The sequence below is a fragment of the Dunckerocampus dactyliophorus genome, chromosome 14, assembly GCF_027744805.1.
Source record: "Dunckerocampus dactyliophorus isolate RoL2022-P2 chromosome 14, RoL_Ddac_1.1, whole genome shotgun sequence".
NCBI lineage: Eukaryota > Metazoa > Chordata > Actinopteri > Syngnathiformes > Syngnathidae > Dunckerocampus > Dunckerocampus dactyliophorus.
This window is the reverse complement of record NC_072832.1, coordinates 7,986,619-8,007,249: the sequence shown is the minus strand read 5'-3', so window position 1 is coordinate 8,007,249 and position 20,631 is coordinate 7,986,619. Positions and strand designations below refer to the sequence as shown.

Below are 20,631 nucleotides of genomic sequence, written 5' to 3'. Positions count from 1 at the left end.
AGCGCTACCCATTAAAACACCTGCTCCCCTTATGAGCTTGAACTCCGTTTCAACAAAAAGGCTTCTTCACATTCACCTGTTAATTTATGATTCACCTGTGCATTTAAACAACAGGCGGTGGAATGTGTCTTGATGCAGGAGAGAAGAATAACATCTGATTGTGTTAGCAACATCAAACTGTTCACAAAGAAGTTATTCCTCAGTCCTTTGGAGAAGACCACAGAGGAATGGTGGGCTTGGCTTGTGATGGATGTGCGTCCCCAGGAGGAGGAGGTGATGCCTTATAGTGCTGCACTGTAAATGTTTACATTCCCTACTTCCACTGGGGCTATCTGCGGATAGTTTCTGGAACAACTTTGAAAATGTATGAACATCAGGGCGCACGGTGGCCTAGTGGTTAGCATGTTGGCCACACAGTCAGGGGATCGGGAAGATCTGGGTCGATCGAATCTCCGTTGGGCGTTTCTGTGTGGAGTTTGCATGTTCTCCCCATGCGTGCGTGGGTTTTCTCCGGGTGCGCTGGCTTCCAGTGAGAGTGAATGATTGATTGTCGATATGTGCCCTGCGATTGACTGGCGACCAGTCAAGGGTGTACCCCGCCTCTCACCGAAGTCAGCTGGGATAGGCTCCAGCATACCCGCAACCCTGGTGAGGATAAGCGGCATAGAAGATGAATGGATGTATGAACATGAGATTGGGTCAAAGGGAAGCACTTTTGACAGGAGTATTAACTGTGCCCCCTTGTTGGTCCTATAAGTACGGCCCTCCTCCTGCGGAGGACCAACACAGCTACCAAAAGGATGCAATTGTAACTTCAAATCCAAATGTTAGACAGAAGTCCATTAGCGTCTACTGTATCAATAAGAGCAAAGAAAAGAAAGGAAATCAGCACAAGTGACAGTTTATAAAAGTATACACGTATGCACTCCGGAACTAAAAGTGCATGATTACAAATACTAAGTATGAGATGGTGTTTGAATATATAAGCTATGAAAGACTTGGGCTTGTGTAACTGTGTGCCAAAGCTGTTTGCTGTAAGAAACGTGTTTTAATCATAATTTATTTCATTTAGCAATTGAATTTTATTCATATATATGTGTTTTCCAAGGTTGCTATATATTATTATATTATTTCATGTATTGAAATATTTGTTTTAAATACGATGACAAAATTAAAAAAAAAAGGTTCATTAATTAGGGTACAAGTCAATCCAAATCATAATTTTCGATTTTAAGATGCTCTACGAAATGTCATCTATTTTAAGATTGAGTCTTGGCATTTATTAAGTCAAACTGAAGCTAATCAACTACACAATCAACCAATCACGAAATAAACTAGGCGGAACTAATCCCTGACAAGTACCCGGAACCTAATTATGGATGCACTCACAAGCCACAGAGGAAGCTGCGAAGCTACCGGTAAGCAGAATGCTAGCCTGACCGACAACTCGACGATTAAAAACCACTTATATTTCTTATTCTGTGATATCTTCTCAGGATGACAGGACAACTTTTGTGACATCCGGCAAGACTCTACAGATAAGCGGCTTATCCGCCTTTATCGGTAAGTGGTGCCGTTCTTGCTAGCGTTAGCTTTAGCATGGAGCTAAAACCGCGCACTGTAGTTAACTCTTAAACGCCTGTGTTCCAATACGACTGCAACTATTTAGTACTCAGTAAATACCTGTACCAATGGGTTCATTTTGGCGTATATGTTTGTCAAATATACAGAGGTAAAGGAAAATGCTTCTGTAAATTCTTATCCATCAACAGTCGTGAAGTCCGCTAGGGTTTTAAAAATGAATCGGAGGGGAGAGTGGATCGATCCAAATAATGACAATCGATACTAAGAGTAGTATCAATCCCGGATCAAAACCTGTATTTTCAGGGGGGGTTTTCTATCTTTATTTTTTACAAATATATCTGTATTTGTTGTTGTCTTGTCCATATTCTTACATTGTTTATTTTTATTTGTGTGTTGTTGCAATAAGCCCAAGTTATTTTGCAATAATATTTTGCTGAAATATATTAATGGGCTAATTATATTTTTTTATTTTGTTGATCTTGTTCCGTTGTCTTATGATGTTGCATTTATATATTGTTAAATAATTAAAAGCAATTCAAAGTGTGTGTGTATGTATGTATGTGTGTATATGTATATATGTGTGTGTGTGTATATATATATATATATACACACACACACACACACACACACACATATTTTGTGTGTATGTATGTGTGTATATATATATATATACTGTATATATACACACACACAAACAGTTTGAATCACATTGACACCGAAATTTGCAGTATTGTCCAACACGTATAGTATTTGCACTGTGTCAATTTACTGTTTTTTTGTTTATCGCCCAGCAAATTGGTGTAAATTGGACCTGTCATGAACTGTCAAATAAAGCAACAAAACATTTGATTATTGAGTGCAATCCAGTCCCATTTTTTTGGCGGTAACCTATGCATACTAATAAAATGACCATTTGACTGTCAAATGTTATAATCCCTCCATGAAAAACAGCTCTTGGTAATGTAGGCTGCTTTAGACGTTTCAAATTGAATGCGTTCTTGAAGTCTATTTTGGTGAGCCACTTGAAAATGTTCAAATGTCTTTGTGGGTTATACAGATGGACTCACGGTAAATAATCCATCAGAACATTCCTGGAAGGATCAAACTGGTCACGCTCCAAGAAGTGGGAGCAGCAGCAGTCCCCTGGCACATTTTGTCGTCTGATTCCCGGCGGTCCTGTTCTTCGCCGTCTCTCAACAGCACTTTGACTGCATGGACTTCCCTTAGCTGGATGCATGCCACCAACTCAGACATCAGCCCATTTTATTAAGAAACTGGCCCGCTTTTGCTTGATGGATGATATTTCTTCCTCCTTAATTGTGAAGATCCACGCCTTTGACTTTATGTCAGACATTTTGGGGCTTATCGAACATAAAGGTCAGCTTTAAGTACGTTTATTACTGGGGTTGTTGTTGGTGCAGTGGTGTAGAAAATGGTGTAAAACAACTCTTTTCTGTCTGAAACCCTGTATGTACACAAAGGTTAAAGCATGTGAGAATATGTTTTCATTGCAATATAGTGGATCTGGTGCATTTAGACAAGGTCCATGCTGTCAAATAAATCTTTACATTGCGTAACAAGTTTATATATTTTTGATAATGTAGGAGTTTTCACTCGCTGGCCACAACATAGGTAAAGTATAGGTATTCGGTACACCTGCACAATTTAATCAGTAGCCTATCTACAAATTCTGCCTTTACAAAAATCAAAAGTTGTGTACTTTTCGTTTTAGTTTGGTATGTTCAGCATTACACTCAATTTTGTATGTTGCTAATATTTAGTCCCCTGTAAGTGTGAATTATAAGTATATGTGAAGTATATTTAATTATAAGAATTAAACAAGGTTTTAAATGATTATTTGGCAAATCATTTGGGCACATAGTAATGCGTCACTTGCGTTAAATTCAGAGTAAAGGTTGCGGTTGAAACGACTGAACAGCGCCCCCGTGAGTTGCGTAGGAGAAGCTCCCTATCGGCACCCATTATAGCCTTTTAGCCCTCCATCTACCATTTTCACCAAGCCTGACTTTTCCTGCGCAGGGACTTACCTCTGTTGGCCTGTCTTACAATGTTAAATGAAATCAACCGCAGAAGAGCTAAAACGAGCTTTTATTATCATATCTGAATGTATCCCTCAACACCACCTATCTGTTTGAAATCGATATTAACGTATAGTGGATGTATACTGGGACTGGAAATGTTTTCAGCAAGTCTTCCTACAATGTCCTAAAAGAATGTCAAAATATTCACCATTGTGAAAGCAGCTTAACAACCACAATGATATGTTGTTCAATTGATCCATCGATCAAAAGATCTTTCGTGGCGCAATTAGTGATACCGTTTTTGTACTGGATCTTATTTGATTGATGCAGGAAAGCTTGCTACAACAGCCACATTTACGGACTATTGTGCAAACAAGAACGTAATAATGGAAAATTGAAAGTTAAAAAAAATCAATCAATAAAAGCTAAAATAAACAGGTTTTTTGTACATTATGTATTATTACTATTGTGAAATCAGAGCGTTAACGTAAATATGCAGGGTTAAAATTGTTGCAATGGTTAAAGAAATGCAGTACTGTATACCATGTAGGTGTATTTATGCCTACATATCCACTGAATATACTGCACATATGCATACAGCTATATAATACACTGCAAGTCTGCCTTTTCTTTTTTGTGTGTTTAAACAGTGTGGTGGCAGATATTGATATGGTGGACAGATATCTTTTTAATGTAACTTTAAAAAAACATCCACATTATCCATTTTGTCTTAAATTGCTGAACTTCACAAGGATTCGAAATATTTCTTATTTAGAAACTTAAGTGTTCCTCTGTGCGTTTTTTTTTAGTGACTTAACTCCTTGAGTGGTTGCCATGGGAGACTTTTGTGTTGGGACTCTCTCTCTCTCGGATGAGCCTGCTATCTTCGGAGGCATGCAAAGATAGTGATCGCGGCACTCTCCTGTTGTCCGGCCTGCGTCCTCAGGCACCGCCGTCCTGTCGCCAGCTCTATTTACACTAAAGCACCGTGCACCACTTTGCATGGGCATGGCAGCCTCGTCCCCACCGTGCAGAGAGAGGAAGTAAGTGTCCATCATGGAGACCATTTAGACAAACGCTCTGTTTATGTTGTCACTCACCTCCGTTGGAGGAAGGTGCACAGCAAGGTGTTTATGAGAGAACACTAATGGCCCGTCATTATCAGCCCGCGTGTGTGTAAATGAATGAGTTATTACATGGCATATAGTAGCAATACGTTTCACCGTGTACCATTCTGAAGGGGAAAATGTCCATTCTATGCGTCTTGTGAGGTTGTGAGGATGCTGCAGGACGGTCTGGTTAATGTCCATCTCTGAATCCTGACCGGAACTACATTCTCAAAGAGTTTCTGGTTCTTGTCTCACAAAATACTCCTATCTTTCTCACAGAAAGCGACTATTTAAAGCTTAAAAATATATCTTAGTTCAAGGCATTTTTTATTTGTAGTCCTCGTCTCTTTCCAGTTAGGCCACCGTTTTTCACGTAGCTGCCATTTGGACCTAATAAATCAGAAGATTGTAAGTATTGGTTTAGGTTTTAAAAGACAGGATCCTGCAACTTTACATTGTTTTTCCATTTATTATTTTTCACCTTAATTGAGTGCATTTTAAGTTAACAGTTCATCTGGTCCTGCACACTTTGAGGTACATTTCACTTCAATGCTTTAGGATCGGACACACTGATTTTCCTTTAATTTTGAGCTTTTTTTTATTGGATTCTATATTTGTAACATTGCTAAAACATGAATTCGTGCACAGTACTTTGTATATATCGTTTATAGGGAGTCACACAAGGCAGTATAAAACCGTGTGTGATGTGTCCAAGTCAATCAGCAAAAAAGGGAGGAAATATATTTGACTTTTGTATCGTTATTATACATATCTAAATAACTTTATTAAATATAATATTCATCGTAGTGGAATAGTTTGACAAAGTTACTTCAGTTTTAAATGTTCTACAATAATTTTCTGGGGTAAAATGTTAGATGACAAAATGATGTTAAAATATAAATACAATAACAATATACAAGTCCGTAGACAAATAATGGTTGTAGTAAAAATAACTTACTTGCTGTGTGTTGAATTGAAGTGTTGAAACGTTTCAATAGGACACGCGCGCACACACAACACATTCGAAAACAAAACGTGTACATTGATGCCATTGTGTTCACTGAATTATTTAATTTTCTGTGCATTACTCTCATTGTCAGTTAGTGTAGTACAGTGAAACAGCCATTAATACAACTGTTCCATTGGTTTTACTCATGTGTCACACGTGCATGCTGTGAAAAACAATACCTTCTGCTTTTTCCTGCAGATTCAGCGTTGATTGCGTCAATTATTCTGCGCATTCCCAATGAACTGACGTGGCTGTTGTATTTTATGCAGCATCTTCAATGTGTGCTCAACATTCAAAGCCAAATAAACAGCATGTTTATAAGGTTTTCTACGCTGGCTCAGTGGGTAAAATGCAGATTTGACTTGAAATTTTGCACCATTCATAGTTACAAACTGTTCAAAAAAGATATACTGTACATCCAGGCTGTGCGTCAGAAGGTGTATTACCAGGCCCTGATGCCCTGCAGAGTCCCCTGGCATGGAGGAGCCACTGTCCCCTGTGCAGACTGGCTCTGCGTCTGTGCACCCAGAGGTCCCAAAGTCATGTTCATGAAGGCGTTGGCTGCAGTGTTGGAGGGCTGCAGAGCAGGTAAGCTAGCACAAGAGTAAGTGTTGGTGTATACAGAGTTGTTGTAGCTGTAGGCCGGGTAGCCGTTGTAGGTGTACGCGCTTGGTGCTACTGAGTAAGAAGTGTTATATGTTGGGGATCCAGTCAAACAAGGCCTCCCGTCACGCACCAGCACCGGCACAGCCACCCTCCTAGGCGGCGGTGGAGGAGGGTGGTGGTGGTGGTGGTGGTGGTGGTGATGACCAGCCATCTCCAGAGACTTGTCCTGTCGCTGCCTCTTGCATTTGTACCTCCGGTTCTGGAACCAGATCTTCACTTGCGTAGGCGTGAGTTTGAGCGAGCCCGCCAGGTGTTCTCTCTCCGGGGCGGACAGGTAGCGCTGCCGCTTGAAGCGACGCTCCAGCTCGAACACCTGAGTCTGGGAGAAGAGGACCCGGGGCTTCCTTCTGGTCCTCTGCTGTTTGCTGGCCGGCTTCTCCCCGTCGTCGCCCCGCAAAGAAGTACACACCTCTGCATGAGCACACACGGAAATGTATAAGTAAAATAACAATATATCCATTTATTCACTGAAGTCAGAATTTCAGTTCAAATACTAAATATTTAAATTAAAAATGCAATAATATTTTGTGACATGCTTACATCCCTGACAAATTGTTTTAGTTGACTTATCTGTAGAATCGACCAATAATAAATCCAATAAATAAGATGTTTCCACATAAAATACTATTTATTTGACAATTTCACTAATAGCACAGGCACAGATAATCCTCCTCTGTACTTATGTCAATAAATATACAATCAGGTGAACGTCTCGCACACTGCAATGGGCATTCTTATAGTCAACTTGTTGCCTTCAGTTATGTTTCTTAGATCAATTACACTGACTGGTCACTGCGTTAAATTGATGTAATGCCATGAAAGGACTTCTGTCTTTGCAAATTGGTAATAATGCAGTTTTGATCGACACCATCAGAGGGATAACAATATTTTGATGTCACTGTGCATGGCAATAGTTTAATGCAGTGACGTAAAACTGCACCGATTGCTCCAGAACAACCGAAAGCCCAATCCAAATTGCACAGTTAAACTGAAAGGGTTAAGTTTTGGGGATTACTTTTTTTGACAATTAAAGCGATATATAAAATCATGGAAAATGCATAAAAGCTTTAATAAGTTTTTCGCAACAGCGTTTGGATACAGCTCATGTATTTGATCGCATTAGTTTTTCAAATGCTGTAACCGGTTACAGTGTGTATTTAAGTGCATGTCACGTCATAATATTTTAGTATGATAAGAGCGTTTTGCGCTTCTTTTGCACAAGGTGTGGCATGATCAAATATTTTAGGCCACTTGAATAATTATGGAGACCACGTGTCAAACAAAAACCACTTGAAGTGACTTGTACCGAAGTCATTAGCTATTAATTATGTGATGTTGCATGGTCATTCATTTCATGTACAGTATGTTGCACTCACTCGTTTCTTGGTCCTCCTGCTCGGTCTCCACTTGCAGGTCTGTATGCATCTGCACCGGGTTGCCAGTGAACATCTCCACCGGCAGTCCGGACTCAGCCAACCGGTCCGGTGCAGCGAGCGCGCCGAAGTAAGACATCCTCTCGTCGCTTTCCGACAATCCAGAACTGATTGGACTTGGACTGTCTCTTCTGGCCAGCATGCAGGAGGGCGGCGAGTGTGCTCGGAAAGGTCCAGACTGAGGGAGACCCAGGCAGGAGATGTACTGGAGCTCCTGAGATTGTCGCTGCAGCTCCAACTTCAGGATGTCCTTGACTGAAAAAGGCGTGGTGGAAGACGTTATGGCCGGACTGGGGAGCATGATGTCCACCGGTAAATAACTTTAGGAGTGCCAAATTTGCAGTATAGACGCGTTTTTTTCCTCATGCAGACCGTGAAAAGAACTGCGGAGACATCCCTCTTCTCTGGCTGCACGTCTGTGACTAGAGGGCGAAGTTGGAAAGAGAGGAGGGGGGTCGGTCCTGTTTGGTTGGCTTAAATTTAGTAAGCGAAAGATGCTGTCATCTCCAGGCCCCTCCCTTAAGGGACTGATTGCGATCCAACCTCGAGCTATAGGCATGTGCTGGCGTAATCATTATGCCATAATGGAGTTAACACACTCTATTGGAAGTGATAGAATACAACATGACTAACAACAACATGACAAAATAATGCATTTTTATGTTCACGTATAGCAGAAATGTACCTCCCCCCTTCCTCCCACACAGTTGAGCGGCTCCCATCACCACTGCAGTCGTTTTAAGATTAGGCATATCTATTGTTTCCTGTCTGGGCTCTAATGGATAAGATAACGTGCTTTGACGGTGTGAAATACTCTTTAAATAGGGAGTTAGTATAAATGTACTCGAAGTGGAAATCTAAGCGAAATTAACTGATATTTTGTTTTGTTTTTTCACCGTTTTTTCACGAACCCTATTTGCTTATCTTCAGTAATTTGGAAAGGAAAGCAGGGTACTCAAATACAAATCAAGGCCCACAAAGAAATGTTTGAAGAAGTCAAAAGTCAATTTTTCTTTCAAGTTATGTGCAAAACAAAATGCCCTGTCCCTTCAAAATAACCACAACAATACATACGAAGAATAAAATGCCATTTCCATGATGACATAAGTTCAAATGTCAAGCAAAACCTTTAGGGGTGCTTTTCTTTTTACAGTAGATATAGACACAAATGGGCAAAATAAAGGAGGGGAATTCCAAAATGAATGCTAAAATAAAAAATAGATATACATTTAACAAAACAAAATGCTGCCAACCCTTTTAGTCAAATGTTCTTCTTGTATTTGCAGAATATTTTGCTTATTTTAAGTAATGTAGCTCACATTTCAGCTCACGGAAGGCAGTGGTATCCAGAGGCCATTTGCAGCCGAGGGCTCGTTTCTTATTGGGCTCAGCACATTGTAGAAATACAATTAAACAAAAGAGCAAAAATAGGAAAATGACAACAAAAAAGACACGAAAAAAAGCTGAAGAGTTATTGTTGTAATAATATAATATATAACTTATTTTAAAGCATTTGTACAAAATGTAAACAATATATAAAATATCAAATTCGTCAGTGTGTGGCCCTCGGTGGAAAAAGTTTGGACACCCCTAATTTAATGTTAGGAAATTGGTCTACCACAGATAAAGTACCTAGTGACGAAAATAGTCAAAATAAGTATCTGTGACCTTGATTTCAGATACTTTCACCATTTTTTGCATTTTAATTCCAAAAGATCGTAACTATTTTACCAATGTCTTCATTATAGGGACTGTCTTAATACCATTAGAGCCGACATAAGGGAACTACAGCAGCAACGATGTCAGCAAAATCAATTACACTCCTTAATTTAGGCACAAATGCAGCACTTAAATAAACATTAATTGTATGGACGTGTCAAACGGCGAGTGTTTGTTGAAAGGGGACACCTCTCTGTCTTCTTCTACCTGTCTGCAGTGTCCAAGTGCAGGCGCCAGGCTGCAAGGGCCCAGTGGCCCTAAACCGGGCGGAAAGAAAAGGAAAGCATGCCGGCTTAATCTCATCCGCTCGCCATCAACAAGATGCTGTTTAGATTAGGGGCTTGCTCAGTCTTCTTCCCCTCCTCTTTACAAGTAGCTTTTTGTTTTTAACCGGACCATTAAAGGTCGAGATAGGAATTATGATATGAAAGTAAACAACAATAATATCAGATGTTAAAATTTGATTTGAATGGTCACTTTGTTATATAATACTTCCAATAAGACGCACTTAAAAAAAAAGTTTATTATTCAGGCTGGAGCGGAATTCGGTTGTCAAAACACGCCCACGTACATCGAGTTTCCTAAATATTTATTTGACCTTGTTTATCCGTGATCAAAGCGACCAAACGGTAAGTTATATTTGATTGATTTCTATAGGCTCATCTTGATAAGTGATTCTTAACTGGTGTTGTTGCGACTCAAAAGTGGGTGCTGGAGCAGTTTTCAGTGGGCAGCAGAGTTTTTGCTAAATAAAAAAATAACCCGATGTCCCTGAATGCACATGCGTGCTGCTATTCGCTTGCTACGCCACCTTGAGGTGCGTGCGGTGGTCATGGGCCACTTGATCATGCTTGAGCAGGAAGGGGAAGGACAGGTCCGCCCGACACACACCTAGATAGCTAGATATCTCCTGGGGAAGAGCGTGGCGTAAAGGGAAAGATCACGTTTTGTTTCGTGGGGAAATTCCACCCACAATAAAGACTACCAGGTACATTATGATGGTACAGTTTAATGCCCAATTTCATCTCATGGCCCAGGCAGTGGAATGGTCCACAGAAGAGGTGGTCGTCCTATTATTTCCTCCGCCAGTGTCCGCCTGTGTTTTTGCTGGCGTTTGCCTGGTTGTGGAAATACAGGACAAGTTTCCAACCGTTTTGTACAAAATATCAAAGACTGATCCAAAAAATGTACGATTATAATTTGTGACTCACAATATGGGGGGCCACTATGGCGCTTGGCTGAGGTCTGCGCTCTCTGAATGCTTTCGTAGTTAAGTGTTGAATCAGAGCAACTGGACTCTTGAGTTCTAACTTCCTGTTTCATTTGTCAACCAGGTCCATGTGCAAGTGCTCTGATTCAACTCCCCAGATATAACGTACTGAAAAACCTTTGCACACACTTTTTTGTTCAAATCATTTGTGGATAAAAACATATTGTTGCTGAACTGATCATAAAACTTGATTTGTGATGGCACCCCGTGTTATTTTGCAGCACCTCTAGGCGTGTCACGAGACGAGACTTTAACATTACTTTTAAGAAAAGTACAATGAGGAAAAAAAAAAAAAAAAAAAAAGATACTGCATTGCAATGTACAGATTTAATCACTCTTCTGAATCTCAAAGGGACTATATGACTGACAAATGAGCTAACTCCGTTCACGCCATTGTTCTATGGAACAAACGAGCCAAGGCGCTGAACCCCGTGCACAGAGTGAAGCGTCTTCCTGCCTGTTTGGAGGCGGGAGACAAGGAAAACAAACACGCGTGCACACGGCAATATGTCAAGGCCGGCAAAAGTATCCAGTTCATTTTCCTTTATCGTGTGATTCATTAATTTATTATCGTTCCAGGAGTCCTGCCCACAAGATCTTTTTTTTTTTCTGCGTGAGAAATCTTGTCACACCCCTATACCTCAAATTCAAACTGAACTTTAATGTTTTGTCATGAAAGGGACTGTTTGCAACTGGCTGAAAATGACTTGGCAAGTGCTCCTGCGCATGCGTGTGTTACCTGGGACAGGAAGAGGGCAGGTTACGATGCTTGCAACACGTTCAGAAGTTAGCATGTAACATACATGTTTACATGTAAGCATGTAAACAGTCTGTTTACAATAAATTGTAAATAAATAAATGTGATTTATTAAATAAATAGGATATTTGAGATGCTTACATTTAAAAATGTGTCGCTGCCTGTCATTGAAGGGTGATTGTGGGACGCGCAGCCAAACCTGCTGAGAACCACTGCTCTAAATCATCATTTCACCTCCAAATGGGCAGCTAATTAGAGAGAAAACTTTACATTTTCCAAAACTTGAAGTTCAGTAGACATCAACGTTGAGGTTTTAGTTGCATAGCAACCCAAACGCAACAACATTCCAAAATGGCTGCCATTTTTGAGCACACACGCCTGTTAATTGCACGCGGCCATATTTAAGCGGCGGCGTCCTCGCATCGCGTGCCAATACCGCCCTGTGGCTGCCCCCCCACAAATGTCCAGCTTGTTTACGGAGCGGAAGAAGTCTGTTTCCTGCCTGTAACAAAACCCAGACACCCCCGTCAGTGTGTGAAGGAGCTGCTCGGTACCCGCCAATACATCATCTTCATTGGAGAATCGTAGCCAGATAAGCCACCCCTTTACTTGAGGGTCAGGCCCACGTAGAGGTCACCATGGCCACCGCAGTTATGAACAAGATAAAATGCCCCCTGCATTTATTTAGCATTGACACTTTCCACACTGTCAGCAGTTCAATTTCAATCATTCCCTTAATTCACTTGAGAAGTTTGCAGCTTGCCAGGCGTTGCCGAACAGGTTTGGACTAGTTCCCTTGTCTTCATATGTTGGACGGACAAACCTGTTGAAGCAGTGTCTCTGTGCACAATGGCAGGTGTACGCTCAGGATCGTAGTTGCAGTACATTCTCCAGCATGGAGATTTGATGACTGTGTAAAGACCGCAATTATGTTTCGCCTGTGGCTTCTTATGTAAAATCAAGAGGCGTTCATTGTCTTCCCACACTTGTAAACACAATCTTATATAAGCAATCATCACCACCCTGTGTTGTTAAATACACATGCGCATCTTTTTAGCATTTAACCATGTTTGCAGTTGTAATGTGAGCAATTTGGTTCCACTTGATACGTTCTTACCCCAGTGAAATAAGTCCAAGCATGTCTGCAAGTTTGAGAAAAATGTGCTCTGATGTCGAACCAAATCAGGTTTGCGCCGTTTTCACATGGCAAATCATGATAACTGCACTAATCTGTTGCATCGCGAATCCTTTATTTATTGTAAAGACAATGTTCTAAGTAACATTCTAACTACCATAAAAGCAGAGCCCCCCCTGGCCAAATTGCCTACCACGGGCAGCTGTGGTCACAACATCTCTCGGGTCTAACTGCCCCATTAAAAACTACTTTTATGATATTTGACTTGAATGTGAATTTAGTTAGCTGCATGGTTTGGAGTAAATACGAATACATGGGAATCACATTTTTCGCTAAATTATTTTTAGCGCAAAATAATAATTTCAAAGAATTATATAAAAAATACATTTAAAGGCTGGGATTGAAACTACACCCTCTGCTTTAGAAGGGAGCGGCTGTACCATTACACTACCAGGGACTGTGACACAGAACTAGGTGACATACTGTGACGTACAGCATTAATAGTACATTAACATGGACTCAGTAAAACAGCTGACTTCACAACAAGTTGCAACAAGCTCGTTTTCTCTCAAATTTAGTTGGAATTTGTGCGAAAGGTCAGTTATTAGCTTTAGATTATCACCGGTTTGCGGAACAAACAAACAAACCCATTTCCCCCCAAGGGGACGTAATGGAAATAGAAATGGTCTGTTCCAGCATCAAACTGTCACAATCCCTAAACCTCTCTTCACTGTACATGCAAACCATAGCATTCTTAAGGCACACAAGTTAGTGAAATGTAAAAACGATAAAACACATTTTAAAGTTAATGTTAATGATGAACGCGTAACGCGAAGGTGGTGATTTTACATGGCAGATGTGCGACAGTTAACTACAGTCGACTGTAAGAACAAGAGACAGCGTACATGGGCACGCTGGACAAATGTATTGGGACACTGCTGGTGTGTTACCGTAGTTCAAATGCTCACTTTGGGTGCCCACTGAACTGAGGTCTCGCAAGATTTGCTGTCACATTGCGTGATTTCATGCGTGATTTAAAGTCATGCTTTGTGCAGCTTTAGAGGCGTACTTGTTTCCAAAAATTTGGGTTTATTCGGGTTCCACTGCACTTTCCTCTTCTTGTATCCCATGGTCATCATTAACAATGGCAAAGGACCAAACTGTTGTGTGGTCATTAATAGGTTGAGTTCTCCGTCCCGGAAGCCGTGTCTTATCAGCAGCGCATGTGATGCTGTCAGTAGCCAGGAGCGAGACCGCGCTATTGTACCGCTGCCTGGGGCCGAGTGACGGATGACAGCGCCTTCTCTCTGGAGGAAATGGGGAGGGCAGAGCGTGAGCCTGGGACCAGGTTTTGTGAGCTGAACCTTCGCCTTAACCTACTTACCTCTTTTCTGAGCTCCGTTATTGTGTTAGAGAGACACCCAAATGATCTGTTGTTGTTTTTTTTTGACAGACAGCTACTGGCCCTGTTGTTGCCATCCAGGAAGGTTCTGCCAAACTTGGAGGCCATGAGAGGAGGAAGTGACCAGTCTGGATTCCCTGCCCTTTGCCCTCCCTCGGGTCCCATAAATAAGCCTGCTGTAATTCCCTCCCAGACGGCCTTGCCCTAGCAGGTGTGTGTTTGTATATATGAGTGTTAACAGGGAGATTTAAAGGCTGTGCTGTGTGTGATCTACAGTGTTGGGAATGTCGTTTTCGGAGGAAACGTGCAACCTAAATATGTTTATCCTCCGTTTGCCACACAGGCCAAGTAGATAAAGACGCAGCTGAGGATGTTTAGACCTTCTTTTTTTAAAATTCTCCCTACTTGGACAGAGCTGGTTGAAATAACATTGGAGAATGAAAAGGTTGAATTAAGTTCAGCGCGTTCGTTTGTGTAATCGCTCTCAAGAGGAAAGGCAACATTGCTGTAAAACAGAAAATATGCAAGCATCTCGACTGCGACGTGTAAACACTGTGTGGGAAATGCTGCGCTCACAATCCCGAATTGTTTTATATGAGTAAGGGACTGTTTGCAAACGTTATGCGACTGCCTAGAGGGCGCTAACGTGCTGCAAGCATGATTTTGCGCCCCCTTCGTGCTCGGAGCATGTGAGCCATGGCCCACGTAATACACGCACGCGCATGAGTTATGTTTATTGTCAGCTAATCGTAGCGATTTGGCAAAGTTGAGCTTCTAACCTTAGCTAGTATTGAGTGTATAGTCACCAACCTTTTTGAAATCGAGAGCTACTTCTTGGGTACTGATTCATGCGAAGGGCTGCCAGTTTGATACACACTTCTGAAATAGCCAATTTGCTGACTTTACCTTTGACTATATGTTATTATTAATAACGAATGATATTCATCTATGGGAAGACACCGATCATGTTGATGATTTCTCACAGTAAATATCAACAACGAAAATAAACAGATAAATATCAACATGCAACACTTTATTTCTGTATTTTCTCCGAGTGCAAGTGTTTTTCAGATTGAATATTTTCAAGTGATCACTTGTACAACAGTCATAGGAAATCACAATGTCACATTTTCACGAGCCACTAACATTTTGTCACTTACTTTGCAGCATGTTTGTACAAATAATAAATCATGTAAATCACAGCTGACACTCTTCTTACCATTGTAGTTGCTCGCAGTTGAACACCGGCGAGAGCGGAGATTACGTCGGTTCCCTTCTCGTCTTCAAGTACGGTTTTAACAATTAGCATCATTGCTTCTTTGACAACCTGCCCGTCTGAAAAGGCCTTCTTTTTCTTAATCAAGATTTACGTAGCTCGAGATGAGGCTTTGCGTGCTTTTTGGGAGTTTTTAACCGATCCCGTGAAAAAAGGTCGCTGTTTGCCGTTTCTGCTCATCGTGTGCTTCCCTGTGGGGAGTTAGCATGGTAGCTTGTGTGCCACGTTGTGAACTGTGTCTCCACATTATGCTGTAAAAAACCCCCAAAAAACTCAAACTCAAAAATTATGTGTTTTCTTTCTTTTTTCTGCCATCTTTTTGGGGGTCAGTCATCTCCTCATTTTTGCTGCGCCCGCTAGCTTGTTTCCATCGTGTTTGTATGATCTTCACAAATGCTATATTAAACTTTTTAAAAGTGTTTTTTATATATTGTCATTTCCAGTTTACATTAAACAAGAATAGCAACCAAACAAAATTAGATACAGCTCACTGACAAGTGGCGCTATTTTAACTATTTTTAGAACAGGCTGGCGGGCGACTCATGTGGTCCTCAGGGGTGACACAGTGCCCGCGGGCACCGTGTTGGTGACCCCAGCCCTGTTGTAACAATAGCACGACTGCAAATTGTTGGTCGCTTCTCTGAGACTGCTTTTGTGTATGTGCACGCGCGACTGGCACGCACGTGTACACAAGACAGCCATGAACACCAGTCGTCCTATTTGGCTCGAATTGAAGTTTTATGCATTTTAATTTCTAATTGAGAAAAATACTGACTTTTTTTTTTTGTTCAATCTGTTCTTTTAAACCACAATTGGTGATATACAGGCATGGAAAAAATGATGAGACCACCCTTGTTTCTTCAGTTTATTGATCCATTTTACTGCCTGGTACAACTAAAGGTACATTTGTTTGGACAAATATAACAAATATAGCTCATAAGAATTTAATTTAAGAGTTGATATCTATTAGCTTCTACGGTTTTCTTTCATTCAAGCTCAATGAATAGCTATAGCATTGTACTGCCAAAAAATGTAACTCTTATGAGCTATTTTTGTTGTCATTGTTATATTTGTCCAAACAAAAGTACCTTTAGTTGTATCAGGCATTCGAATGAACAAGAAACGGAAGAAACAAGGGTGGTCTAATCATTTTTTCCATGACTGTATGCTAGCCGATGGTGTTCTTGAGCCAGTTGCAAACAGTCCCTTTAATTCCAAAACATTCCGTATACTAAAACAGTGTCATTACATCACACGATTTAACCACCTATACCATCTTAAAGCACACTTTACTTCAACGTTTTCGTGGAGATTCTAATTTGAGTGTAAAAATGAATGGCATAAGTCTTCCACTTCCCGCCTTTGTTTCTCAGCACATCAGTCAATTAGAAAGGTGCTCTGTAGTTATCGGCGGTACCACCCATTTCAGCCTAGCAGTAGTGAAGGACACAAACATTTCAGCACATAGCACAACTCTTTGGCAACTTTACAAGGGCTCGGCTATTTTAGACGAAGCACTGAATGTCTGCAATAGAGTGGCTGTAAGTGTCATATAATCAAAGTATTATTATTATTATTATTATTATTATTATTAAGATTTGCATTCATATTGAGGGAGTATGACAGTTTGCATTCTGTGCATCTGCTGCCACTGAGAACATGTCTTATTACCATTTGTTAACCCTTCATTACCAGGATGAAAAACACCTACCTCAGCTGTTGCCACAGGAGCCAAGCAGACTAAACAAATAGTATACAAAAACAGTGCGGTAACTAATTTATTTTATTAATAGGGTTAAAATGTTTAGAGTAATTGACGCATGCATGTAATGACAAGCCACACATCTGTTATGACGGCAGACGGAGGCAAGTGTAGCCTCCCCCCACAGAGTCTGACGCTCTTTTATAACTTTATTCTGAGCTGAGTACATCAACAGCAGTGCAATTCCAACACCATATATGTATCTCCGACTCACAAATACGTCTCTCATTCCGTCCTAGAAATAACACTTTCTCATTCTCGCCATACTGTCATGAGGTTCATTCATGCACACTACGAACTCCGAACATTGCACGTCTTTATTATATGTGTATATATGCTCTAAATAAACAGAAAGCAAAGAAAATCAACAAGTGGATATTCTTATCACTCGCTATTTGTAGCTCACTCAAAATACAGAGACAATTGGCAAATTTCAGAGATAGTTGCAAATGGTGATTAATCATGAGTAATTAATATGAAAACTGTGATTAATCATATTGAAAATGATAATAATTTGACAGCTTTAATAAAATTACCATTTATTAACCTTTCCTTTTTAAATTTCTAATAAAATACAATAAAAAATTGGCACATTTCAGAGATAGTTTTTAATAAAATACAGTAAAAAATTGGCACATTTCAGAGATAGTTGCAAATGGTGATTAATCATGAGTAATTAATATGAAAACTGTGATTAATCATATTGAAAATGTTAATCATTTGACAGCTCTAATAAAATTACCATTTATTAACCTTTCCTTTTTAAATTTCTAATAAAATACAATAAAAAATTGGCACATTTCAGAGATAGTTTTTAATGAAATACAGTAAAAAATTGACACATTTCAGAGATAGTTGCAAATGGTGATTAATCATGAGTAATTAATATGAAAACTGCGATTAATCATATTGAAAATGTTAATCATTTGACAGCTCTAATAAAAAGCTAAGTTTTGTAGCATTTAGAAGTTCAGGTTGGAGTATCTGACGATTGAGTTTGCAGTATAGGCATGAGAAATTCTTGCCTGAAGATCCAATTTACTGTGACAGTAACGAGCTTGTTTGTATGAAAATGAAAGATCTGTGATGGTGAGGAGGTGGACATGCAGGGCTGCTCCTTCCGTTTCAATACAGTTTTTCCCATAGGAAATAATGGAATAGATAACTTTAAGTAATATCCTTAACTGTTATACAAAGAAGTTAACCGCAGTAAGAAAAGCAACAAAATTCAAAACAACAACAACAACAACAAAACAAAGGCAAACCAATTTGCTGAGTAAATCCTTTTGATGATTGCCAAACTGAGGTCTTGTAGGGTTTGTGACCTTTTTGGATAATGTCCTGCATGATGGTGACTTGAACCTGAAAGTTTTGGGCATTAATAGGCATATTTTTGCCAAACGTTTCAGTGAAATATACAGCGGTGTGAAAAGGTGTTTTCCCCCTTCCTGATGTTAGTCAATGACAACACAACTGAACACAAAATGTAGTTTTTAAATGAAGCGCTGTATTATTAAGTAGAAAAAACTCCAAACATACAAGTACATGGCCCTGTGTGAAAAAGTGATGGACTGCTTCTGCGCCTGGAAGACTTGCTGTGATAAATGGAACCATGAATTGTGCTGTCTACCAAAAAATGCTGAAGGAGAATGTCGGGTCATCTGTTGGTGACCTCAAACTGAAACCAACTTGGGTTCTGCAGCAGGACAATGATCCAGAACACACCAGCAAGTCCACCTCTGAATGGCTGAAGAAAAACAAAATGAAGACTTTGGAGTGGCCTAGTCAAAGTCCTGACCTGAATCCTAGTGAGATGCTGTGGCATGACCTTAAAAACGCGCTTCATGCTAGAAAACCCTCCAATGTGGCTGAATTAAAACAATTCTGCAAAGATGAGTGGGCCAAAATTCCTCCACAGCGCTGTAAGACTCATTGCAAGTTATTGCAAACGCTGGATTGCAGTTGTTGCTGCTAAGGGTGGCCCAACCGCTTATTACGTTTAGTTGGCAATCACTTTTTCACACAATGCCATAATAATAAAATGTTTAATTAAAAAACTGCAATTTGTGTTCAGTTGTGTTGTCATTGACGAATATTTTATTTAGTTTGATGATCTGAAACATTTAAGTGTGACAAACTTGCAAAAAAAAACAAAATCAGCATGGGGGCAAATGCTTTTTCATACCACTGTGTCCTTTGTGTTCAATTTCCTGCTATATTCTTGCAAAAATGTGTAGCAGTAGCAAATAGAGCAGACAAGCATGCATGCACATGCTTGTGGAGGCCAAAACACATGTGTCAGAGAGAATATAGCAGTCAGTGATGCAGTCATTAGACTACACAGGGGGCCCTGTCCTCTTTGTTGTGACTGTGTCTCGTCCCTTGTTAGAGAATTGATGACACTGTCTTCAGAAAACAAACACGGCGGGAAGCAAAAAAGGTGGTCACTCACCAAAGCTCCCTGACCCATAGTGACACGGAGGCCATCGCAACATGTGAGCCATGACTTGCAACGTCCCCCTCGGAATGCATGGCGGCGTGTGTGCGCACACACTTGTTTGTGTTCCATTGATATCGCCGCTGGAATGTGTCTGACTTGTGCCTGAATGTGTGCCTTTGTGTGTTGTGAGTGTCAGCGTAGCACAGGAGCAAGGGTAACCTGCATGCAAACATAACATTGAGGTAAAGCACCGGGCAACACCCCCTTTTTCTACACACCGCTAGATGCCAAAATAAATTTTCCACATATCAATTGTCAAGTAAGGAAATACTGAGAAGCTCCCCCGTCAATGTTTGGATGAGTCACTCATTGATCTGGATGTGATACACTCCCACTTGTCTTGCCAGCGGCCCTCTTCTGTCTCTTTGCTCTTCTGCTCTGACTCACACTTCACATCACAGCACACACGCTGGCCCCCCTGGGGGCCCCTCCCCAGTGTGCACACATCACACCCTGCCCTGCTCTGGGCCCCCAAGCCTTGTTCCAGGAGCTCAAATCCCATAATTGCAGGGCTGACAGAGATAGCTAACAAGACATCCTCACCTGGGCGGAAAGAATGAAAACAGCCACTGTCAAAATGCAATTGAAGAGATGACTTGTGGAGGGAGGGGGTGAAATTGCTGGAGAAAGTGTGTAACATCTGAGATGACATATATTGGACAAAATCTACATTTCTTAAGGGATCAGTGTTTCACAGCATAATCCGCCATTTGAAAATGACTGTTGATTCATCTCGATTTGAAGCCTTTGAGGCAAAATGAAGTGCACTACTAGGATGCAACAGCAGAGGCGCTGTTTCAGTGTCAACTTGCTGTCCAAAGATGTCCCACTCAAACTGCACAAAATTGCAATAGCTGAACAATCAACAAAAATAGTGACTGTAATATTATATATCTTGTGTAAACTTTGAAAATAAACATAATTTACGCTGGGGGGTTAGATAATTTCAAGTGCAATTGTACATCCA

The 20,631-nt window shown here is 40.6% G+C and overlaps 1 protein-coding gene and 1 long non-coding RNA gene across 2 annotated transcripts; one reads left to right on the top strand and one right to left on the bottom strand.

Annotated features, from left to right (window-relative positions):
- The first annotated feature begins 1,366 nt into the window (after positions 1 to 1,366).
- On the top strand, positions 1,367 to 3,357 carry LOC129194197 (uncharacterized). The gene is made up of 3 exons (XR_008573710.1): positions 1,367 to 1,418; positions 1,497 to 1,563; positions 2,642 to 3,357. It is a non-coding gene; the product is annotated as an uncharacterized LOC129194197 (long non-coding RNA).
- Positions 3,358 to 6,186: 2,829 nt separating this feature from the next.
- Positions 6,187 to 8,238, bottom strand: nkx2.3 (NK2 homeobox 3). The gene is made up of 3 exons (XM_054799422.1): positions 8,216 to 8,238; positions 7,787 to 8,163; positions 6,187 to 6,821 (listed from the first exon to the last, which is right to left on the bottom strand). Exons 1-3 carry the CDS (start codon positions 8,236 to 8,238, stop codon positions 6,187 to 6,189), a joined length of 1,035 nt encoding a protein of 344 aa, XP_054655397.1.
- Between the last annotated feature and the right edge of the window lie 12,393 nt (positions 8,239 to 20,631).